This window comes from Mixophyes fleayi, chromosome 6, assembly GCF_038048845.1.
Source record: "Mixophyes fleayi isolate aMixFle1 chromosome 6, aMixFle1.hap1, whole genome shotgun sequence".
Classification (NCBI taxonomy): Eukaryota; Metazoa; Chordata; class Amphibia; order Anura; family Limnodynastidae; genus Mixophyes; species Mixophyes fleayi.
The window spans coordinates 139,637,117-139,662,972 of NC_134407.1; the positions used below are offsets into that span (position 1 = coordinate 139,637,117).

Here is a 25,856-nt window from a genome sequence, read left to right on the forward strand (position 1 = left end):
CTACTACAACTGTGCACAGGAGATGGGCTCGCTTCTAACTAAATCATAAAGTAGCAAATTCTATACTAGATTAAAGGAGATAATATTTTAAAAGATGGAATTCCTCCACAGCTACATTCACATGAATGCTTGAGCACTTCGTACAAGTGAACAATTATTCACCACTTCTCATGCCATAATATAGCCAATACCCTAACAGAGTGGATGTAGTTGTAAAAGTTCATAGCTTGGAAATAAAAATAAAAAAAAAACCCCACACAAATATAAGTCCAGTACACTCTTGAAATACAGAAGTTTTATTTAGAAATGGCTTAAAGTAGAAAAACTTGAGAAAAAAAATAAAATAAAAATACATTTGGACTAAATTTGAGAAATCAAAGGAAGGGAGGGGAAAAAAAAAATACAAGTATTAAAAAGGCCACAAGAGATTTAGAAAGTGTAGCACTGCAGTGTCAGCTGGCTACCAAAAGGACACAAGCTGCTTAGGCGAGGACCTTCATACTTTTCATGCAGTACATGTTTGTTTTTGTTACCAAATAAAATGTAAACAAATATAACCAAACCATCTGTTCCAGGAGTGAACAACCCAGTGACCTGGAGAATACAGCAGATACATAGAGAACACATTGAGAATGAGATATTAAATAATGTTAGCAAAATAGTTTTACAAAGGAAAAACAAACAAAAAAAAAAGTGAAAAGGGTGGGGGGGGGGGGATGAATAGGGAGGTGGCTGAACAGACAGGAATTTATCATTTAGCCTCAGTAAAAGGTCATCTCATCTTATGTACAACCATTTTGATTTAAACTTCTGTTATCCTCTTGGCTGCCAAAGGGCCTGCACAGACTGAAGCCATCTGCCTAGAGAGCAATAGAATGCAGGCAGCAGAGGTAGAGGCAGCAGCACCAACCCATTCTCCTCTGCATCTCACACCAGGAGCAGCACTTTGGATTCTTTCGCTACTTGTAAGCATTAAAAAGATGAAGAACCCGCTCGCTTCATGGCGAGCATCTATCTAGCTAGACACACACATTAAGCCATGTTACACTTTGAGCTCAGATATGAAAGCACATGTAAACTCCGTAAGGCATTTTCATCTCCTGTCCACCACACTTTCTCATTACAATGAACATTTTCAGTTTTTTGTTTTAAACACCACAACGTGACAAGTCTTCCATTACTTTTCCTCTTCATTTTGCAACTATTTAAAACGTTCTTGCCCTCCATCAAATTAACCTTCATTAGTCTTCATCAAACGTTCCTCTAAGAACGTTTAAAAAAAATAAGTTATATGTTAATACTTTCTTGCTACAAAACAAGACATCTCCAAAGGTTAAACCACTAAAATGAGTGAAACTTTGGCAAAGTACATTTTCAAAAAGTGAGGTGCTGAGCCAGCCCTCTGAGAATAAAAGGGATGTTTTTACAGTTACGCACATGATTTGGGCAAAAAAACAAAACAAAAAAAACAAAACAAAAAGAAAATGACTGCAAGGCAGGAGTGTGCCATTAATATTCTTCCTGGTCCTCTGGGGGTGCACCTTCATCCGGTATGACAAAGCCCTCCTAGAGAAAATAAAAAAGGCATTATTAGCTTCCAGTATGCATTGCTAGACAATTGGTAGAAAAACAGAAGTTTCAGTATAGGCACTATAAGGGTGTATTTTAAGCACCAATTGACACCAGGGGGTAAATGTATGAATCTCCGGACTCTTCATCTCCGGCGTGTTCAGCCTCTTCAGCGCTTAAACTTAAAGCGGCGCTGCATTGTAAAGGGAAACTTCCCTTTACAATGCAGCGCCGCTTTAAATTTAAGCGCTGAAGAGGCTGAACACGCCGGAGATGAAGAATCCGGAGATTCATACATTTACCCCCAGATTGCATGAAGCTTGTCTAGGATATGGGGGGGGGGGGGGGCGGGGGGGAATAATAGATGTCAATAGGAGATTACAAATTGGGCAAGAGGTTAAGTTTTCACCTCTCACATGAAGTCACTGCAATGTATTTAGAACATGGAAAGATTTCTACCGCTACCCACCTTGCTCCTGCTCTTATTAAAACTTCACAATTCTAGCAGGAGGAGCCCTTTGGCTCCTCTTCATGAAGATAAAGATCACACACAGATTGCCATTACTGTCTATATGCCTCGTGTGAATTGTGTGTATTCCTACCCCATTGAACCTCCCTTTTTCCCCCCCCCTTCCCACTTTTTTGTTTTCTGTACTCCATATACTTGATAAAACTTCAATAAAACTTCAATAAAACCGCTAAGAACATGGAAAGATTTGTTTAGGGGCTATGCTAAAAGGCACTTTTGTGCAAATAAAACGCATCCAGCTCTCGCCATCTTCATTTATGTATTTACCTAGCCATCATTAAGACCAACAGGAGTGCAATTATATTCATATTAAGACAACCACTGGTATTGATTCATGGTAGGTTTGGATCTCTTTTCATTGGAATCATTAATACTATTTGTCCAGGAATAAATATGTAATATATATTTAGCTAGGGTTTAAAGCACTAAAACCTAAAATGCAAAGCCTATAATATCCACAAGTGTACATACACAATACACCTCAGATTTCCTGCCATTCAACACCACTACAGCCAAACAATATGAGTTGGGAGTCGCAGGTGACTTTGTTACTAATAACTAATATATACATTCCAACTGAGATCAACAGTTTAAACTGGTATAAGACAGATGTGTTCCTGTTTTGTAGGGTAGGCAGATTGTATGTCTGGTTCTCACTAAACAAGAATTCCAGACAGGCAAATTCATTTGTGCACATTTTTTATTTTACTTGCACCAGATGCAAGCTTGCAATATAATTCAGGTTATTTCTGGTCTGTAAGATTGCTGCCAAATCCCACAAATCTACCCCCAAGAGATTGTGATGCCAATAATTTGCCCCTTTAAAATATGTTTATGAATTTATTATAATGGCTTTCCCCAAAATAATTTTGTTTAGTGGCAGTTCAGTACAGCATATAAAATGTCCCCAAGAGCAGGACTGAATAAGGAATACATACATCTGTAGCATACAGAATCTCTATGATCCTTTGCAGGACTGGATCACTCTCGCCCTCGTTTTCCTGACAGATCAGTTCAATATTCCTTAGCTTGCCAAAATAAAAGTCTCTTTCTTTCTCTAAGTCTTCAACTGTTATTTTCAGCACATTTATCTGCAAATAAACAAAAAAATAAATTTTAATTTCATAACAGTAAGTAAACATTTTACTAAACCGGTATATTTTCAATTTAAACAATAGGAAGAGAAAGACTCTTATTAATGAAATCATGTACCTGTTGAATTAACTCTGCAGATTCCTCCTCTCCATTGCCTACAGCAGCAGGCTTTCTGCCAATCCCTGGGGCAGGTTTGTTGGCAACTGCGGTCCTCTGGGCTGGAACGGCCCTCTGTGGAGCTGAGAGATAGATGGAGCAGTTATACAAGAGATCTTGGCTGCAGAAATTCACAATGTATGCCAAACATGTGCTTGCCACAACAAAAACACCATAGCCCTGAGCCTGTTGTGAAACACCTCAAAAAGTGTGCACACCACTCCCGACACAAATAAGTACCAATTTTGGCCATTTTCCTCTGAATTTCTGCCTTAGGAGGCTTTCCTTCAGTTGAGTCATCTGGAAGAGGTACATATTTGCCAGAGTCAGACATACAGAGGCCAAGTCTGCATGTAGACAGACCATACTTGTTACTTGTGGCAACAAGGACAAAACAATTTTTTTCACACGTTTTGGAATTATCTTTATTCAAAACTATGGGAGCAAATAGTTGATTGGTCCAGTATTTATCCCACATGCTCTCACAGGGAAAGTGTAATCTGCTGTAGGTACCTAACCAAAGCACCAGAATATGGAGAATATGTGCTATTGTAGACACCAGCAGATGCTTGCCATCTGTGATATCTTTGCTACAGTTTTTATGGAGCCTGACTGCACCAAGGGTTGACCCTAATGAAGAGGAAGGGGGCTCTTCAGGTATAAAAACTGGGTTACTTTAAGGGAAGTCTGAAGCAGAGGGAAAATATACTGACTGCCTTTCATGACAGATCTAGTTAGCCAGTCATTTTATAATCCTACGCCTCCCAACGAGATACTACCAAAAAAGTATTAAACACCACCCAGGACACTAGGTTACAATACAGAGCACAGAACACAACATTCCACTGTCATGGAAGCAGTTTTTTTTCTATTACTAAAAACTAAAGAGCAATGTCAGATTCTTTTGGGGACTCCTGTTATGACAGTATATGTATTATGGATGTGAAAAAGGTTTAATTCCGCAAATACAGATCTCTTTAGTACTTATCCATTACTTCAATCAAACTCCTCTTTGAGGGCCCAGCAGCTCTCAGACTATGGCAGGAAGAGAATAAGTGTGCCCACTACACCTAGCTGTGTTACCTGGAGTAGAACTAAACAGCTAACTTTCAGGGCCACACAGGGGTTGGGGAGAAGCAAAAAACAAAAACCCACCACACAAAAAAAAACAAAAAAACAGAGCAGTAATTCCCAGTACCAGAGTTTGTAGATCCCATTGGCTTCTTGGGCTTGTTCAGGACTGGAGTTGGGAGAACTGGAGCAGGTGCTGTTTCTTGTCCTTGTCTGGCTGCAACGGGGTCATAGTCTTTCCCATCATAATTTGCATCAAAAAACTTTTTAAACCACTGTATAAATTCAAAGTTGTCCTGGAACTTTCCTTTCACCAACTTGTCCACTGGAATTATCTACAGGAATCACAAACAATTCAACCAATTGTGAAATCATGTCAAAATTCACTTTATATAAAGAAAATATTCAGCTGTTTGATCACAAATGTGATGTGAACAGCTATATTTGTAGAAATCACTTCTGTAACCACATGTAATATCTTCTATGGCGTTATACTACATCTCATTTGGAGAATTCCATAACTTATTACAACCACCTTATCCAAAGGTTGTTTAGAACCTTCAAATAGCAGAACACTTACATAAAGATGGGTGGCATCTTGGTTTTTCCTCAATTTTAGCACTAGACCAGAGAAATCACACTAAAGCAAAACATTTGCTCTGTTGTACATATTACAGAGTTCCCAAATGTAAAGTACTATGGAATTTGCCGACACTATATAAATGTTGATTAGGATTACAGTGTGCACTAGGGACGGCTCTACTTGGCAGCAAACATGACTTCGCACACTATATAAGGTAAGAAATATGGTTTAGCTTTCTGTAGTTGGCATTAGATATATAGTAAGCCATATATGGATGCTGTGAGCTATATCAGCTTCTAACTTTGGGAGAGGACTTCTAGATTTTGTACATTTGAAAAAACCTGCAACTACTGCAATTGCCCATGTACATTTGCCAGCTGTTTACAGATTCTTCTACCAACATACAAGGCGATCAACAAAATTGCACAGCCATACATCTCCTCACTTGTCTCAAAATATCTCCCAACTGGACACCTTTGTTCTGCACAAGAACTGCATCAATTCCACTCTCATCACTAACTCCCATTCTCAGTTGCAGGACATTTTCGGGCTGCACCCACTCGCACCACAAGACTTTCTTTTAGTCTTCAAGTGTTCTCTGAAAACCCACCTCTTCAGACAAGCATATAATATTCCTCTACTACCCTCTTAATCTGTCTAGATTACCCTATTACCACCCTCTCTACACAGCTAACACAAGACAACAACCCTCTGACCAACATAGTTGTGTGACTGAGCATACAGCCCACCAAATACTTTGCAATCTAGCAAGACAAACATTCAATATAATGTATCACTCACCCTTGTGTATCAAACCATTGTCCAATAGATTGTAAGCTTGCGGGCAGGGCCTTCTTACCTCTACATACATACGTACTACCCAGTATGTATTTAATACTGTTTGTTCCGAATTGTAAGACGTTACGGAATCTGCTGGAGCTACATAAATAAATGTTGATGACGACTCCGTGCCGACTCAAGAAGCTGCAGGCAGCGCAAATTCAGCAAACAAATGGGCAGACTCTAGGAGTTGCCGAAAATGGTCTGAGCAGTGGATTTGTGCAATAAATGTCTGTATGATGTAACAGTCAAGAAGGGACTAGCAATATTGCATAAGCCAACTGCCATCACTGAGGCATGCAAAATTGCATATAGCTGCTGGTCAAGTATTCACCACGTAGAAAGATTTACCATGAATTCTGACCAAGGGCTCAGTTTAAAAGAGGTCCAATGTGCCTGGGAAGGACACTGAGCAATGTGTAGTTAACTTTTGCCAACATGCAATTTACACCTGTTCTTCTACTCCGCCTGTAGCACATTAACCTGCCTGGAGTTTCTGAAGCATTTGTATTTTTGTTTATTGTTATGTACTGTCTCACCCTGTATAGTCTACTGTTTGCTCTGTGTACGGCGCTGCGGAAATCTTGTGGCGCCTAACAAATAAATGATATTATTAACGCGTGTTAAATCCTTTTATTCAATTGGAGGCACTTAGAGACAGACACCATGTTGGGCCTGCAGTCCTCTTGAGAAAGTCTGTGTCATGTGCTTCTTGGCTAGTGAGGTGACCCAAGGAACACATAAGCACTAGTTATAAATAAATTTTATTTTTCTTATAAATATGTATTTTATACTTTATTACATTTTATAAGCCTATGCTTGTCATGTTATATATTTATTTTTTAACAACTCGTGAAAGCATTGCCATCAGAGGGAACAAATAAATAAGCTGATATGTCCATGAGACAGACATTGTATCTACCAGAAGAGACATCCAGGGTGCTGGCACATTTTTTCCTGCCCAGACAATAATATTGATTGTTTCCTTTATTATCAGGACGGCTCTTAGCAACTCCAAGATGGTTGATGTATGTCACCGCCATGGCATTGCCAGATTAAATTTTTTTATAGCTTTCCCATATAGAAGAAACTGTCCTTTGATTAGATCACTTTCATAAATGGGGAGTTTTCACTCCCGAGACAAAAACCCTGCAGACTGTTCTGTACAGCTACAACTCTCCATCTGCCATCACAATTGTCCAATCCTAAATGGCAAATGGATGACCCCCATTGAGGTTGTCAACCCCCAATCAAAAGAGGAGCAACACATACGCCCCAGGAGACAGACTGATGAATTAGCAAGTCTACTTTGTTCCATTTCAAAATAAAATTGATCTGGAACCCCAAAATGCACCTCCTCTAAGGTCAATATAACACACTGCCCAAGACCTACATACATAACAGAGTCAACATCCAGAGAGTTGAAGACTTTAATAGTCTCTGTAGAGAGCAGGGCAAGCACTAGGTGGAATTTCTAGTCATTTATAACCCACCACGTGACACTAAATGATGGGGTGTCACTTGCAAATAGGTCTGAATAAGACACAGAATAAGCCGTCCTGGTAAGGAATAACTGTCAATACCTTGGATCTCAGAAGAACATCCTTAACATCCGTGATTTTTGTGAATACCTTAGGCACTGTTGCCAGACCAAAGCTGGAGACAAACATTCTTAAAAAGACTGCACTGCGAATATAATAAAGTATTGATAACATTCCCAAAGTGGGACATACAAGTATGCATTTCTCATGTTCATGGAGACCATAACCTCTACTTGCTCTATGCCATTTAGGACCGATTTCAGAGACTCAACCAAACATTTGAAGTGGAACTATCACTGATCCCGGCAGGAAAGAAGGTGGGCAGAGAGCCTCTCAGTATAACTGAGGGTTTAGAGGCTTGTCCCTTAGACCACACACATTTCCCTCTTTGTGGCCCTTCACGCGAACCACAGAAGTGCTCTCTAAAGTTGGAACCCCTAGCTATTCCTGAAAAGCAAAAATAGTAAACTATTGGGGGCCTTAATAGGTAGGAAAAAGCTCCGACCCCTGTGTCCTGAGTGATCATTTTACCTAGTTCAGGGATAAACAGCACATTGCCCATAAAAGGAGTCAAGAGTCCTTTTGGAATCAATCAGCTTCTCAGACCCTAAGTTAGACCATGCTGAAATCTCAGATTCTGAAATTCTAGCCCCTGTATTGAGTAGCATTGACCAGTTACAGATTCTTCCCGTATGTTGTCAACCAAAGTCAATACAGGCCATGGCTTACCAGACTGCAACTCTTCCAAGAGCTATTCAAACCACATTATTAACCCAAGATGATGTTAAATTGGGTCTAAGAGAGGCACCAGGAATAACAAATAGAAAATACAAAGCCATTTTAAAGTCTATTTGTGCAATATTTACAAAACACTGCACTTGAAATCTGAATAGTTGTGCTTAATAAATTTGCTATGAGGGCATCAACATTGGGGGGGGGGGGGGGGCAACTAATGCTTCACACTACAGCTTGCAAATCTGATGTACTTAAGGATATTCTATGCACAACAAAAAGTTACCTAGAAAATAGACATTGACATATGCAAGATAAAATTTTAAGCCACAAATTTTAAGCCAATTAAGACAGGCAGCAATCAAGTGTTACCCACTAAATTTTTTTCTTATTTTTATTATCTCACCACATTTATATCCATGCCCCAATCTATGCTGCCTCCTTCTTAGCATTGGAAGTGATTTGTGAATGACAGGCTGCTCACCATTGAATTGTCGGAAAGGGAGGACATCATAGTATGCGTTTCACTGTAGTGCTGCTCTGGCCACAGTAAAGGGGCAGTGTGTAATACTGGTCCTAAAGCAGTAATCACTGGGATCCAATTCAAAATAAACTTGAAAAGATGTACTTCAGAAAAACCATTAGGAGACACAGGCAGGTAAAGAGGGTGGGAGAAGTGGAGCTGCCCTGGCAGTGCTGGCCATTGTCTATGTATGAAGTTACTTTACATTCCCAAAGTTTTAGGCAAAATTGTCCAGACCTGGAAATTATACTACCTGTCACTATGCCATGACGATGTCTCATAATATGCTATACTCTAAAAACAGTATATCAACTTGAGAATCAGGTACAACTTGCGGGAGAAACAAACCAGAATCTCTGGTAAAGGTTGCAAGTATGGAAAACAGAGAAAAAGGTTGTAAGTATACCAAGTTACAGCCAGATTTATATGCAGTGCAGAGTCATCAGCTAAGCTGTCAGTGCTGGACATGTGATTATAAGGCAAGTATGCAAGTGCCCTATAGTAAAATACAGTTTTCACAAATGATGGGATGAATAACAAAAATAAAAGTAGATGTGGAACCAGCCTCTTATCATTTCAAGGTTAATGCTTATTAAAGTAATTTTATTTCTACAAACCAGAGACTGAGCAGGTCAAGAATCTGATCATGATTTAGCTCAATACAATCAAAGCCCGTGCACTCACAAATCCATCTTACTCACTTTATCGACACCCATCTTCTTGAAGCCGGCTTGTAGTACTTTAAAGTTTTGGATGTACTCGTGTTCAAGCTTTGCTTGAAATTTCACTTTCTTTAACGTGACTGATCCAGGAAATAACATGTCCATAAACTGACAATACACACTACCTGCAGAGAGAGAGCACACAAGTTAACAATCTAGCATTAAAATTAGGCTTTTGAATTTTTGGTAGGGGAAAAAAAAAAAAAAAAAAAAAAATCAGGCTAAAATTAGTCCAGAAGCTCCATAGATGCTTTAATCATAATTGTTGTTAATTACTTCACTGGACCGTCTGCCTTAGACAGTTAAAAGGCCATGATCATATAAAACTATACAACCTAGACTGTTTGTTCTGTACATCTTTCATTTTCGCAACAGGTTAATCTCCTATTCTTTTCCCCCCCTTCTTATCTCTAACATTTCCTTTCCCTTTTAACCTGTGGGGGCAAGTGGGTCTCAATGAAAGTAAGAGCCCTAAAAACCCAGACCTGTGCCCAATTTGACCCCCACTAACAGAGCTATCACAAGCACAGTTAGAATATTCGAAAATAGAGGTAGTGTTATCAATCAATCACAACAACGTGTTGATGGGGAACATTACTCGTTTTGGACCCACAAAGGAAAGCTTGGAACCAATCTGATCTAATAGGAAGCCCAAATTGATGCAGTTATGGGAGACTTAAAGCAAACCTGTCACCAGGTTCACACTGAAAACTTAACTCTGAAGGTGAACCCTTTAGAGTGAACAACATATCATACAAGGAACTATGTTGGGAAGCAAACCGCATGAACCAATTAAAGGGGTGAAACATCTCTGTAAATCATAAATCCTGCCTTGCCAGAGATCAGTGTTCTGAAAAGAGGCAATGATATTCAGTGCAGTAAAGGGGAGCATACAATAGGATGTGAGCCACTGAACATTTACAGAACAGGAGGGTGTACAATTCCTTACAGTCCTAGACAAATCACAAGTAACAATAAAATTTAAACAAATCTTAAAAATGACAAATATGCTATATAACAGTGTTGGCTAACCTGTGATACTCCAGGAGTTGTGAAACTACAGGCCCCAGCATGCTTCGCCAACATATATTGCTGGAAGGGTATGCTGGGACTTGTAGTTTCATAACACCTGGAGTGTCACAGGTTAGCCAACACTGCTATATACAATAGACTAGATGAGCCATGGGAGAGAGAAGAGAAATAAAATTACTGTAGTCCATCAGCATCTAGTTAAACCTGTGTACATGTCCTGCCCATTCTCCCTAGAGAACAATGAGGCCTTCTTCACTGTATATTAAAGCTTTGGTTACCATGATGAAAATGCAATACAACTTGGGGGGGGAGAGAAGCACATACCATAAAGCACAAAGACATTTCAAACTGCTGTTTACTTTAAACAAACATTGCAATGGCTTCCAAAACTAGCCATCTACTATCTATAAGTAGAATTTTAGAGTTTTTGTATTTTCAGAAGATACAAAACACTTATTCAACAGCTGAATTGAGATTACTACATATATTATATTTGACAAGTACAGAAAAGATTACTGGCAATATTAAACAATATTCAAATTTTTTTCCATGGATCATACTCTTCAAAACAAACAAAAAAACAGCATAAAGCAAAAGAATTCAAAAGTAGCTTATGCAAAGAAACTATACTTCGACCAAATTAAATAAGGCACACTTTAAGGTAAATATATCAAGCTAAGAGTTTTCTGGCAAGTTTGAAAAACCAATCAGATTCTAGCTATCATTTATTCAGTACATTCTACAAAATGACAGCTAGAATCTGATTGGTTGCTATAGCAACATCTCCATTTTTCAAACGCGCCAAAAAACTCTCAGCTTGATACATTTACCCCTTGGAGTTTATAGGGTTGCAATCTCCCAAATATCAAAAAAGCTTCAAAACTGGTACAGGGCAGAGCTAAAAGGCTATTGCGACAGTACAAAAACAGGAGGTATTAAGACCCTTGACTTTTTTTCTTACATCAAGCCAAGTGTTAAATGTATCTCTAAAAAGTATATTATGTGCCATCATTTTAGGAGGATGATGTCTGGGTAAATCCAGCATAGCAGCTGCAGAACAGGGAGTTAAAAGTTCACTGTCCACATCTTCATTTACATGGAAATCTTGTCCAAGCAACCGTGCCAATATCTATCTAAATAATGTATGCAATGACCGTAATATCTGGGAAACCCATCACCCCTCCATCCAACTGTAACTTCTTCCTTGCCATCTTTGGTTTCCTGTGTGGTCCAAAAAATTCGGACTTCCTTAATTTAGCAGCATCTGCTCTAGATATATAGACCAGGAGCATCTGCATCGGGTAGGTTTGTTTCAGAAAGTCCACTGTTGGTAATTACAGCATTTCTCCCAAACAAGGAGAGGTTTGAATCTTTCCAGTTCTTAAATGTTTTTGCTATGCTATTTATTACTGGTGTATAATTAAATCTATTTAGGTCTATTAGGTTTGTTGGAATATATATACCTAAATATTTAAGTTTAGGTTTCACAACTTTAAATTGAGTCAGTACTTTTATATTGTGAGGTAATATTGGCTGTTGAATGAACCTCCGATTTGTTAATGTTGATTTTACAGCCAGTAAATTATCAAACTGTATTATTTGTAGGAAGTCAGGAAGGGATTGCTCAGGTTTAGAGATTAGTAGCATATAGTCGATGAATGCAGGTAATTTTACAAATCCCCTATTTTTATGCCTTCATATGCTCTACTTTCTCTTAAAGCTGTTGCCAAGGTCTCTAAAACTAGAACAAATAATGGTGACAGTGAGTACCTTGCCTTGCCCCCCTATACATAAGGAATGGGTCAGATAGATAGCCATTTGTCAGTATCTGAGTTTGTATAGTGTTTTAAGTATATGCGCAAATTCATTGGGAAACACAAAACTATTAACAGCTTCACATAAGTGATCCCTGATGACTAGGTCAAAAGCTATAATATTATAATGGGGTTCGTGTTCCCTGATGAATGTAAATGCACCATCAGCGCTAGGACTTTTCTTATATTTATAAGAAAATTCCTTTCCCAGATGAAGCCTGTCTTGTCATTATGAATGACACTTTACCAAAATTCATTGTAGTCATTTTTAATAATCTTGAAAATATTTAGCAGGGATATTGGCCGATAAGAGGCCAGCAACTCAGAATCCATTCCTGGTTTGAGTAAACAGCTATCATAGTGAACATAAAATGAATAGGGAGTAGATCTCTCTCATTATATACTTAACGTCCCATAATCCTTCACCAATTGGCTCCTCCAAAATCTTATAGGATTCCCTAGCCATTGCATCTGGTCCTGGTGATTTCTGCAACGTTAATGTTTTAATTACTTTTTTCAAAGTCTATTGTAAAGGAGCGTCAGTTTGCTGCCTTAAAATCTTTGGTAAAGATATTCTATTCTAGAATGCACGGCTATCGAGTGATTTAGATCTTCCTGACTACATAATGCAGAATAAAACCTCATCAAAATTTCCAGAATTCCCTTTACATCATGTACTAGAATACCTGACTAACAACATAATGCTACTATATTCATCATCATTTATAAACCACCACCAATTCAGCAGCAATGTACAGTGGTCCTCACTACCTAGTATACTTTTTAAAGTAGTCTTCCAGGTTCGTTTTCGCATTTATAAAACCTATAGCTAGAATTTATGGGCATGTTGGTTTACACATCAAACCATTGGCAAGAACATCATACAGCAAACACTGTTACACTGAAAATACCTTCATATAATGTATGGATAAATAGGTTTTTCCTAAGACATCAAAGGAAGAAATGTGCTTCCGGAGTACTAAAGTGTAATAACTACAACAGGTCATTCATTTAACAGATGGTACTTGTACATTACCTGAACACAAATGCTCTATCTTGGTCAGGTTGAGTTGCAGAGACTCATTAATCCATGCAAGCATGTCATGACGACTTAAATTGTCACTTGTCACCGATGTGGAATAAACATTTACTGCCATTGTTCTGGAAAAAAAACCAAAAAATAAATACAAAAACAATAAACATAAAAGCTGCAAAAGCGCAAATATTGAATAAAAAAATGGAAAGAAAAACAAAACAAAAAACACCACAGCGTCCCAAAGCTTCTCAGGTGTGTTGAACAGAAACAAACAATAAACATTTATTTAGTATTTAAAGAGGATGGGCTCTAAAATAGGTAAGTCCTGATAAAGGGAAGAAAAAATGATTACAGGGAGTGGAGTCAGGGTGGGAAGGTTTATAAATATTAGGAATTTAAAGACTACGAGGTAAATTTATCAAGGTGCAGGTTTGATAAAGTGGAAATGTTGAAAAGAGCAACCAGATTCTAGTTATTTTGTTTAGTACATTCTACAAAATGACAGCTACAATCTGATTGGTTACTATAGGCAATATCTCCACTTTTTCAAACCCAGCTTAATAAATTTACTCTCAAGAGTGGATGTCATTTGAATAGACAAGGTATTTGGGAATGAGGATACCAATGTCAAACTTGGAATTTAGCAGGCTAGGAGGTGCTGTACAAGAAAGAGGATAGGATGAGGTAAATCATGTTTGTGAGACTTAGGGTATTCTCAAGAGAATCTTTGAGGGCAGCTTTCAATGTTGAAAAGTAAAACAGAACAAACAGAGATTGAAAATTTTAATAAAAGCATGATAAGGAAGGGACAAAAAAAAGTTTGAGGGGATATTTGCAAAACAGAAAAATAGGCTATAGGGCATGAGCATTAAATACAGGGAAAATTATGGGGAAGGAGACATATGACAAGATAAATGAAGTGTGAAAACATGGTGATGTATGAGAAAAGGGGATCTAATAGGAAATGAGAGGTGAGAGGGACAGATGACAGTTTCTTGCTTAAATATGGGTAAAATATAGAAGGAGAATAAAGACTTGAGTACTGCAAGTATAACTTAACACAGCAAAATGTATCATCTATTTTAGTACTAGGCTACACTGATGACCTTCAGTTGTGTGCAAGCAAATGTTAAGATCAAGGATCAGACTCCTGTAGGCAAAACACTACAGCAATTCACCTAAACATTTCAAACTCACAGTTGCAGAGGGATGCAAATTAAGTGCAGGGTATATGAGAAGGTAATGAAGGAAGTATGGGACATACAGGTTCCTATATGGGAAAGGTGGATATGAAGATATTTAGATAAGATATTCAGAGGGATACATAGATATAGTGTGAAACTCAGTAACATATGGCATAGGAAGGATATATTGAAGTAAATCAGAGAGAGTTACAAGGTAATATATTCAAGATAATAACAGGTTAAGGATGACAGGATCAGGTGAAGGGATATAGCACAATATAGTCTAGATGATACATGGGGAGGATGGCCATGATGTGTGGTATGAGGGAAGTAATGTCATATGGTGAGTGATGTATGGAGGGGTAGGCAGAAGGAAACTTATGGGTAAGGGAGAAGAAAAGCAATTCATTATAGGTGATGTATAGGTGACACATTTCATGTATGAAAAGAAGTGCTATAATTTATGAAACACTGCTTGGTATACGTGGAAAGAGGAAGGCCATGGAGATATAGGGCGATATACACTGATGATGTATGGAGAGAAGGGCTATGATGAGGTAAGTGAGGGCTACTAGGTGATATACAGTGATTGATATATGGAAAAGGGAGCTACGGAAATACAGGGTGGTGATGTATGGGGAAGGGGCCCTGCTGAAGTAAATGAGAGGTACTGGACGACATCGGTTGATGTATGGGGTAGTGGGCTATGGTAGGGTAAATGAAGGGATACGGACTATATACTCTGCGGGGTGTGCTGAACATTAGTATAGTGCTGTATAAGATGAAACACAGGACAATATATTCGTGGTAAATGACGTGACAGCACGGGCAGTATATTGGTGAGATGTATGGGAACATGGCATGTGACGTGTGGTATGTCAGGCTGAGATGAAATGAAGGTCAGACGATAAACCTGGTACATATACAGACCCAAGCAGCGATCCCCAAGACCCCGGGCCTAACCTTTGCCCGCTCCCCACTCTTGGCCGTTACCTTTTCTGTCTCGTTCGAACCGGCCTCACCCGTGCTGATGTCACGCGCCTGTAGATGAGCGTGCTGTGCGAGATGACGTCACTTCATGAATAATTTATACTTCGGTCAGTTGCTAAGTGACACTTTGTCTGCCCTGGAAACCCCACCCAAGCGTCACGTGACATAGCTCGCTGTAGCCAACTTCTGAATTCTGTACGTAATGCCCTCTTAATAGTCGCCATTTTACCTGAGACAAGCACTCTAAGGACCAGGGCACATTTGTCTCTGGGAAAGTGGTCGTCGTAGTAACCCACACTGCTGTAGTATGGAGACAGTTTTGAGAAAATATCTTCCACCTCTCGTTTCTGTTGAACTAGATGTGACGGTTTAGATGCACATTTTGGTTGACACTACCGCATTGAGCTGGTGGGCGGGTAGCACAGTACTGCAGAGCAACGTCTAGCCCCAATGTCGTACTGCAGAGATGCAGTATCGAGTGACAACCACTAGAAGCGTTAAACCACGTTAACTCAGAAACAGCTGCGCCCACTATTAGTAACTGGGTTTCACAGTTACATTCTGTATGTTACCACATGATGCAGTGTAATAATACAGAACATCACCCAATATTACTAGCGTTACTGTGTGTGTGTGTGTGTGTGTGTTTAGACTGGTGGTGCTATATATGTAAATGATGATTATTAGGTGGGTGTCATAATATTATACTATATGTTAACATAGTAGTCAAATACTACAGACCAGCGTTCAGTATTACCGACTGGGTATCATACTATTAAATCATACTTGCCTCCGGGAGACTCCCGAAATCCAGGTCGGACTCCCGGGAGAGCAGGCAATTCTGCATCCGGCAAATACCTGGCCAAAATAATGCGATTTGCGGCCCTCGCATCAAAACATCATTTTTGACACGGGGTGGGGCCAAAATTATGCAATTGACCACGCCCCACCCTCTAGTCACGCCCCCTGTACGGGATTTCCCGAACTTAAGTGCCGAAAAGTAGGCAAGTATGTATTAAATTATCACATCAGGTGTAATATAATACTAAAGAACAGTACACCATATCACTCACTGGGGCATATTCAATTGTTGGCGTTACTGCCTAAAGTAACGGGGCGCGCGCACTATTACCGTCATTACAGTAATAGTGCACGCAAATACCGTTATTACGGTACATTTCTCGCTGGATTTCAGCTCGCGGCTCAAGGAAGAGCGAGCTGAAATCCGGCTTAGTATTACTGTAATAACGGTAATACTTTTAACGCCGCGGGCATATTCAACAATTGATTATGCCCCACTAAGTGTTATGTACTATTGCAACATTAGGTATAATACAACAGAATATCAAGTATTACTATTTGGGAGTAATACTTTCAGTGGCAGAACTACTGCCACTGTAGGGGGTGCTGCCACTATGAAGTTAAGGGAACCCAGCAATGCTGAGTTAGCCTCCCAAGGCCCCCGCTCTTCTTTTCTGAGCAGAAGAGCAGGGGCCTTTGGAGGGGTGGTTCGGAATCACCAGCTGTCATATCCAAGCTAATTTCTAGACAAATAAACTGCAAATATATGTTTTTGAATTAATTCCTAGTAATAACTTGATATAGCTCAGAGGAGCTGTGGGGTTAAAACCTTAAAGCCAGGGGTTAAAACATTAAATCTGAATCTAAATTAATGTGTCCCTTTTATGTTAAACTCTTCTGTTCTCCCCAGAGCACAGAGCCATTGTTACAGACAAGCTCCCTGTATCAATTTATGGCACAGGTCGCAAAAGTTAAATCCTTAGAAATATCTCTTTAAGGACAGTGATATGCAACAAACTTAGACATCTCGACTGTGAAGCCTGATAGCTGGGTTTAGTGTTAATGTCAAGCTGGTGAAATAGGGACACATAAAAATATCTTATATTTTCTCCAATATTATACGTACAGGACGCATATGTCATATACAAATGAAGGGAAACTTATGACGTGTTTTGACGACGTAAAATCATATTTGTAGGTCCCCCTGGTGCAAAGTTAGACACGTGTAAAGAAAACGTGACTTGAAAGGTGTTTTGAACAGGAGTTATAAAACCCTAATTTTCATTTACACAAACTTTCTAGTTCTGACACTGGAAGGGGGGCTGTGGGCCCTGCAGCAGTTATAAAACTGTCCTGTCACTCTAAGAAATTTTTCATCTTTGGGGAGTCAATATGATATTGAAAAGTGTCCTTTTAACCTGCTTCTTCCAGCAACAAAAACTCGATCATACGTAGGTTTATAAGTTCGGTGTTTTCTGACTTTTTATTTTACAAGAAACTTGCATTATGTTTTAGTATGTCATTTGTTAACCATTTTATCTTAAGCATTGTAGATTTATTTTCCATATTAAATTATACTTAATAAATTCAGGTCTCTGTGTTCTTATGAATTCATGTGTCAGACAGCTTGGTTAAAACACTATATAGCTGAAAAAGGGGAGATCATTTGGTTTATGGTAACAAGGTCAGGGGAGATCATTTTGGTTTATGATATCTCTGATTAAAGTAAATTGTGATAGATTAGTTTTAAGGCATTACTGAAGGTGTCCTGAATAAGAGTGTCAGCTCTCACAAAAAACCTTGGTGATCTTTTTTACCTTTACTTTTTTTTTTATGCCAATTGTGGTAACAAAGTTGTTATTATTATTAATTTTTATTTATAGGGTGCCACAAAGAGTCCGTAGTGCCGTATAGGAACAAACAAGACAGTACAAGGTACGACAGTACTGTACAATAAACAAGTAGCACTATACCTCAGGTAGCTCAAAGCACAGCTACTAGGAAAGGATGAGGGTGAGGGAAATTCAGCACTGCAGGAAACCTCTCCCCAGCCCCTCACACGCACACTTGACTTTTGAAAATAAATGAATACAAATTCTGCATTTATTTTTAAGCTGGCGAGCAGGGCCCTCTTATCTCTCTGTCTATATTACCCAGTATTGTTTTATTACTGTTTGTTCCCAATTGTAAAGTGCCACGGAATTTGCTGGCGCTATATAAATAAATATTGATGATGATTTTTTATTTCTAAAGAGGGTCCACACCATGCTGCCAGAGATTGCATGACTAGCATGCAATAGGTGTGGCTATCATTTTAGACAGCTCTATGCCACTCTCTGACCCTTTCCTATACTCTTCAAATACATGGGCAGTGCTGTGTAAACTACTCTGCTTGCACCTCCCTCTTCACTAGTAGAGCAGTGTTAAGCGTGTCATACCTCCCAACTGTCTATGCAGTCGGGACAAAGTCCTCAATATGCAGGACAGTCACCCAAGATAGGTACTGCTCCACCAGAATCAGGACAGTTGGCAGAATATCCTCCTCTCTCCTACCTGTTTTTTTGCAGTTTTCATTACCAGTTGCTGCTTGTGTCTCAAGATCTGTTGCTGCTTTTCTGGATCCTGGAATGTTGGATCCCTGTTTGGAAAAAGGATAGGTACATGAAATATGGAAAATCTAACAATGAGTGAACACTCTAGCCCCCCCAACATTAAATCATTAGCCCCCATGTTTAATAATTAGGTCTCATTCCCTGCTACTAGCCTCAACATTAAATTAATAGCATTCATATTTGACAAATAGAACTATTTATATCCCAACCAGACACAACATTAAATTAATAGTACTCACATTTGATAAATAGAACTATTTATATCCCAAAAAGCACCAACATGATATAATTAGGATTCACATTTAATGAATAGCCCTCCTCACCAAACTCAGCACCACATTAAATTGATAGTCACATCATCCCACCTTAAGTTAATAGGCACAATGACGCCACTATTATAGAAAATACCAACCAACATCAAATAAATAGCCCTCACCTACCCCACCATTAAAAATAATAGCCTAGACCCCCCCCCAGATAAATCACATTAAGATCCCTCCCCCTACCTACTGAACTGCCATTAAACCCAGTTTATAGGCACTCTAGGCAAAGCTTTAGCCTACAGTCCCTTACACCCAGCACTACAATTGTCAGGAGTGGTTGCTGGTTCACAAGGCCACCATAGAGTGTATCTTCATCTCCTCCAGGTGTGGAGTTTGTGTGGCAAGGACGGGCTCCTCGGTCTGTCCTAGGTGAAAGTCAGGACAGCTGGGTAACCAAAAAGTTGTGCTGCAGCCAGAGGCTTTTGAAGTCACTTTAATTAAGCTCCACTGCCACCGCCAACATGAAATGAAATTGAATGTCTTAATTTCACTGACCAGATGCTGACCCCCAACTCCCAGTACTCTATGTAGCTGCCTTAAGATGCCTAATTGTGGCTTCAGGCCTGATTGAACCACTCCAAAGTCCATTCATCTGTGACGTGTAAATGGTTGTGTGAATGTTTTTTTTACCTCAAATATCTTGTATAGGGACTGTATAAACTGTGAGAAACCCACCCTGCTAAAATCAACCAATAAGGACCAATGCCCACACTTAAATGCTGGACAATGTTTCCAATAAACCACAATGTGAGCTCTGTGGATGTATTTCATTTATCCCTCTGCCATGGTTTTCCAGGTCCCTCCTCACAATCTCCACATGGAAAATCATTTCCTCTCCCTCTGGTTTTTATCCATAGTGAAGCCCTTCTGTGCTAAGAAATAGATCCCCGTAGCAGTATCCTACAGGTGCTGGACTTGGTTGAGTCTGTGGGATGAGAACTCAATGCCTTGGGCAGTCCTGCTGGATGTGGACGTTTTGCTGGCATCTGGTCTGGCAAATCGTTGATTCTCAGTCTCATCCCAGAACTGGAACTAGTGGTGATCCATGGCTGATGGTCGATATGGGTTTGATGGATCTCTAGAAACATGGTGGTAAGGAGTTGTGTCCCCATTTGCAGGAAGTCAGGTTATCAGCTCCTGTGTCTGATTGTAGCCTGGGTGGTTGGCTATGTACTCATCTCTCAGCCAAGTCACCTGTTCAGAAGTAGCTAGTTTTCTTCTGGCTACCCAGTCTCAGACATCACTGGGAACTCTTTGCAAGAACTGCTCCAAAATGATGAGTCTAGCATCACAAGACTCAATGCCTTTAAGTCACCTCATGCACAATTATAGATTGGTATCATAGTTCATGTGGGTATGGCTGACACTTGTAGGGGTGCTCCTTAGTGTGGCATCTTTCTGAAGTAACAAGAATCCTGGTCAACAGAGGGCATTTGATTTCTGTATAAATGCATCAGATAGCCGGACACAGTGCATTACATGATTTCATGGAGCTCCCAATCTGGCTAGGGCCAAAGTATCAGGGCCATTCTGCCTCCACGATTCCGTACACTCTGCAAATGGATTCTGTGACGATTATGTAGTATATCTAATGACTGATTGGTATTTTCTGTTGAATTCTTGTATGACAATGTATACTGTATGTAACCTTGTAATGTAATCTCAACGTGTGCTTTGCTTGATGACATGAGTTGGAACCTATGCAAGTGTCAATAATCTGTTGAAATTAGCCAGACGAGGGAGAGATAGGCATCTCTGAGGAGTTTGAAGCCACAACGTTGTAAACCAATTGGCCAAGCAGAACGAGCAGAGGTGAGAACTCAAGGTCCTGTGAACATTCCCGATCTCAAGGCATCCCTAGCTCACTTCGAAAGCCCTGTGACATTTGGGAGATCAATCTGTCCTTATTGACAGCTAAACTCCAAAGGTGAGAGCTATGTGGAAAAAGGTTTAAAATCTTCTGCCTTAGACAATAGCATGTGCATTTTCATGAGGGGGTCTATCATGACCGAAATGTCTCATATTTCTCAATTGTGTTCCCTCACACACCAAGGGCTAGGTTTACTAAACTGCGGGTTTGAAAAAGTGGAGATGTTGCCTATAGCAACCAATCAGAATCTAGCTATCATTTATTTAGTGCACTCTACAAAATGACAGTTAGAATATGATTGGTTGCTATAGGCAACATCTCCACTTTTTCAAACTCGCAGTTTAGTAAATATTCCCCCAAGTTTTAACTAGTAAGTAGTGACTCTGGTTTTATTTCCTATTTTATTTTCTGACACTTACTTGTGCAATTTATTGTATGTCTTGTCATTAACTGTTTTGTAACTAAGCCTTGGAAACATTTTTCGGATTAAAATACATTTAATGTAGCATTTTCTCTGTTATTCTTTGTGAACTTACGAAGCCCAGGGAGGCTCATGCTACATATGTACGCGATTTAAGTGTGAAACATTAATAAGTGTTTTTGGTGAACGTAAGGACACCATAATAAATCCTTTATTATGGCAGAAAAGGTGTATTCATTGCTAAGTGACTAAGGTGACGTCAGTCACGGTCAGCTGTCCCAGATTGCTGTATCTGGGACAGGCTGGGCGTTCGTGTCAGATTCAAACATCTGAATAGATTTGCAAATGTCAATCATTGCTTCGCTAAAACTGGGATATAACAATATCCTAATCAGGACCCTTCTCTTTGTGCTGGTCCTCCTCTACTACTGTGGCTGGGATTCCCATAGTTGACACAACTTTTAAAGGAATTTCTCTTTAATTCACTTTTAATTACTTTCCATATCTGCTTGGTATTTGGGATTGGCCTCACTGGACATTCTTAAAGAGATTGAGAAGGTTATATCACAATATATAGTGTGTGGTTGACTTCAGATATTTGCAGAGCACTGAAACGCACCTTCAGTATGTTCCTCTGCAACTCTTCCTGGCTTGCCTAACCAGAACTGGGTTAACAACTCCACTATCTCCTCTGTCACCCAACTCCGCTGCCTAGGTGTCACTCTCGACTCCTCCCTCTCTTTTGCCCCCCACATTCAATCCCTTGCCCAAGCCTGTCACTTCCAACTCCGTAACATTGCCCGCATCCGTCCCTTCCTCTCTCAAGATGCCACCAAAACGATCATCCATGCTCTTATCATCTCCCGTCTCGACTACTACAACCTCCTCCTTACTGGCCTTCCCTGCTCCCACCTTGCCCCCCTCCGCTCTATACTCAATGCGGCTGCGAGACTCATCTTCCTCTCACGCCGCTCCTCCTCTGCCTCCCCTCTCTGTCTTTCCTTACACTGGCTCCCCTTCCCCTATAGAATCCTTTTCAAACTCTTTACCACCACTTACAAGGCTCTCTCTCAGTCTACTGCCCCTTACATCTCTAACCTCCTCTCCATTCACACTCCCGCCCGCTCCCTGCGCTCAGCCAATGATCGCCGCCTCTCCTCCACTCTGATCACCTCTTCCCACTCTAGAATCCAAGACTTCTCCCGTGCTGCCCCCCTTCACTGAAACGACCTCCCTCGCTCCATTCGTCTCTCACCCAATCTGTGCTCCTTCAAGCGGGCTCTTAAAACTCACCTGTTCCTTAAGGCCTACCAACCATCCACTTAAGCTCTCACCTCTTCTGGTTCTCCCCTGCCCCCTTTCTCTCTCCCTGTTGCTTCACTGGCTCCCTTATGTACCTGATTCTGTTTACCCTCCCTTAGGATGTAAGCTCGTATGAGCAGGGCCCATCTTCCCTCCTGTCTCCATACCTGTTCTTCCGCTCCGTCTCTACTGTATCTGCCTGCCTGGAGTTTCTGAAGTACTGGTACTTTGTGTTTATTGTTCTGTACTGTCTTACCCTGTATAGTCTACTGTTTGTACCATGTACGGCGCTGCGGAATCCTTGTGGCGCCTTACAAATAAACAATAATAATAATAATAATAATAATAAAATCCCACTGCTGACACCATCTGTCACAATATCTGGGCTACCCTTTGGATATTAACCTGTGAAGACTGACAGAGATTGTACCTATGGACTACTGGAGACAACTCTCCAGCATGATCCACACTACTGTACTACACTTCAGCCTTATGTCATTGGCCCTAGTACTGCTAAATGGGTATCTTGAAACCTAGGCAAATATCTGAATTAAGAATATGAAATCTATTTCACAAAGTTCACAAGCAGAGCTATACCTCTTTCTATGGCCAAATACGCAGTCACACTATATCACTACAATATGACATGAAAGGGAATGTAACATTACAAATACATACTCCGTCAGCCAATCCCTGGAATTATTTGTGAAGGACATATTCCAATAGGTAGAGGTTAACAAGGCAGCTGTTCTGCCATGATGTAACCTCGCTTTTGGCAGGGACATTGTTAGGAAATTGAACATCACACTTCACAATATTGGCTGTGGTTCCAGCAAGAACAGTAGTGCTCAGTCAACCAAGTTTTGAACAGTCCCTGGACTCAGGGCCATCTCTTCCATTGGGCACAATGGGCAGGTGCCAGGGGGCCCGTCAGAGGCAATGCAAAAAACAAAATCCTGCAAAAAAAAAAAAAAGAAGAAAATACCTTGCGGTCAGCTGGCGATCCAGCTCACTCGCTGGTCTCCTCCTCCGTGCGGCGCTCGCAGTACATGTCGTCATGACGTCACGCCGCCCGACATCCATTGCGGAGCGCAGCACGGAGGAATCCCCTGCTGCCTGCTGATTAAAGTTGTTTTTTCGCACTGCAGTGACTTGGAAGAAGAGTGAAGAGGATCATATTGGAGAATAAGGTAAGTTAAGGTTTTTTTAAAAAATTATTTCAAGGGATGCTGACAGCTGACCAGTATGTGTATGTGTAAAAAAAAGTGATATATATATATATATATCACTTTTTTTTTTTTTACGTGTATATATATATATATATATATATAGGGCATACTTGCCAACTCTCCCGGAATATCCGGGAGACTCCCGAAATCTGGGTCAGTCTCCCGGGCAAGAGGGCAATTCTCCCGATTCCTGGGCAGCGGTGGTAAGTAAATGGAGGAGGCGGGGCTTAACGGCGTCACGACTGCGTCATTGTGGCCCCGCCCCCTTGTTTTATTGGACAAAACAGGTTGTGACAGCTTTGGGGGCGGGGCTAATGGCACAATTTTTCGAGCCCCGCCCCCACACACCCACCTGACCCCCAGACCTTAACCTGCCAATGTTGGCAAATATGATATAGGGGCCCCGGTGCACTGCTTTGCCCGGGGGCCCATAACGTTGTCCTCTCATACTGACCAATTACCATAGTGAGAGTTTTGGTACAGGTGGAGACAAGCCTTTCAGATCACCCCAATTGGTGGGTCTTAGTTGGTTAGGTATCGAGTTATACCGCTTTCATACTGCCGCCCCGGCAATATCCCGGGTTTTTCAAGCCGGGTTTTTGCCGGGGCTCGGAGCGTCCCAGCTCAGAAACACTTTTCATACTGCACCTCGGACCCGGGAATTTCCCGGGTTGACCCCATTCATACTGCACAAGTCTGTGCCCTGGCAATTTGTGGGAGTCATCACCAGAGCAGTTTTCATTGGCTGAAAACATTTTTTTTTTTTTTAATAGTCTGCTTTTCTGCTGTTTTGTCCATAAAGATGTGTGAGTGTATCTTATAAGATATTTTAATTTTTATTGTTCCATTGTATCATTTGTAAACAATCACACATTTCTTCAGTGTTTCCACCAATTCCGTTTTGTACTGCTCACCGCTCCGTACTTTACTTTAGTCACCTATGTAAAGTATGTTCGACCTTTCTCTTTCGTTTGTTTCTTATAGTGTGGATGATAGAAGTAGTTGTTTCAGTCCATACTGTTGTTTTCCTCTCGTTTTTTTTTTCCTGGTTTTATGTATGCAGTTAATGTAAATATTGTGAGCATTACAGGTCAGACAGCCAATCAGCTTGTTTTCTGTGCAACCCGGGTTGAAAAACCCAGGTTGCACCATTCATAGTGCAGGCAAACTGGGTCCGACATGGGAATTACCCCTCGATAAATCCCGGGTTTTTAGACCCGGGATTTTTGACTTGTACCATTCATACTGCACCAAGACCCGGGTCGTTTGAGCTCGCCCCGGCAAAAACCCGGGATTTTGGTGCAGTATGAATGGGGTATTATAGACCTGTTGCTGCTCTGTACAATCTCGAGATAAGAGGTCCCCACAATTGCCCTTGATCACTGGATCAAGGAACAAATGAGCATTATCATTGCTGATTGTAGCCCCTTTGAATTAAACTTTTGTTTGAGTATTATTGTCTAAAATGCATGGTATACTAGTAATTGTTTAGATAGAGAAGCATAGTTACAAATATACCAATACGGGATTGGGACAAAATAAATTTTGGCCGATCCACACAAACAGCGCCCAGTAAAGCCCACTTTCCCTGCCCAAAAACGCCCTCTTTACCCCGCCCCTTTTACGGCCCTTGACTCGGGACATTTGTGAGGTATGAAATATATGTATAACATACAGTATAGCAACGTTCTAACGCGTTCTCATATCTGTCCGTATAAGACAGAAACTAGTGCTCTAGGTTGTGTCTCCAATTTTTTTGCTAAATTTGCGCAGCAACGACCATTTTCTCAAAGATCTCCTCTGTATTTAGTTACTGACTTGGCTCCAGCAAAATGTATTCTATTGTGGAGACACAAAGCCCCAGCCATCGTTTTGTTAGTA

The 25,856-nt window shown here is 40.4% G+C and overlaps 1 protein-coding gene across 2 annotated transcripts; it reads right to left on the bottom strand.

Annotated features, from left to right (window-relative positions):
• Window positions 1-280: 280 nt before the first annotated feature.
• On the bottom strand, window positions 281-15,527 carry MAPRE1 (microtubule associated protein RP/EB family member 1). 2 transcript variants are annotated; one of them, XM_075176507.1, is made up of 7 exons: window positions 15,421-15,527; window positions 13,244-13,368; window positions 9,341-9,486; window positions 4,548-4,755; window positions 3,311-3,432; window positions 3,037-3,189; window positions 281-1,566 (listed from the first exon to the last, which is right to left on the bottom strand). In XM_075176507.1, the coding sequence occupies exons 2-7, from the start codon at window positions 13,362-13,364 to the stop codon at window positions 1,510-1,512; spliced, it is 807 nt and encodes a 268-aa protein (XP_075032608.1). In that variant the 5' UTR covers window positions 13,365-13,368; window positions 15,421-15,527; the 3' UTR covers window positions 281-1,509. The 2 variants fall into 2 exon arrangements, with proteins under 2 accessions (XP_075032608.1, XP_075032610.1); XM_075176509.1 differs by lacking the exon at window positions 15,421-15,527 and adding an exon at window positions 15,391-15,411.
• Window positions 15,528-25,856: the final 10,329 nt, after the last annotated feature.

Bases quoted from the DNA above. Each gene is read 5' to 3' on its own strand.
- MAPRE1 (XM_075176507.1), bottom strand. From the start codon at position 13,364: ATGGCAGTAAATGTTTATTCCACATCGGTGACAAGTGACAATTTAAGT. The intron at 3,433-4,547 runs GTACTGGGAATT...TCTATCTCTCAG, and splicing joins AATGGGATCTACAAACTCTG to CTCCACAGAGGGCCGTTCCA. The intron at 1,567-3,036 runs GTATGTATTCCT...TATTTTCTCTAG, and splicing joins AGATTCTGTATGCTACAGAT to GAGGGCTTTGTCATACCGGA.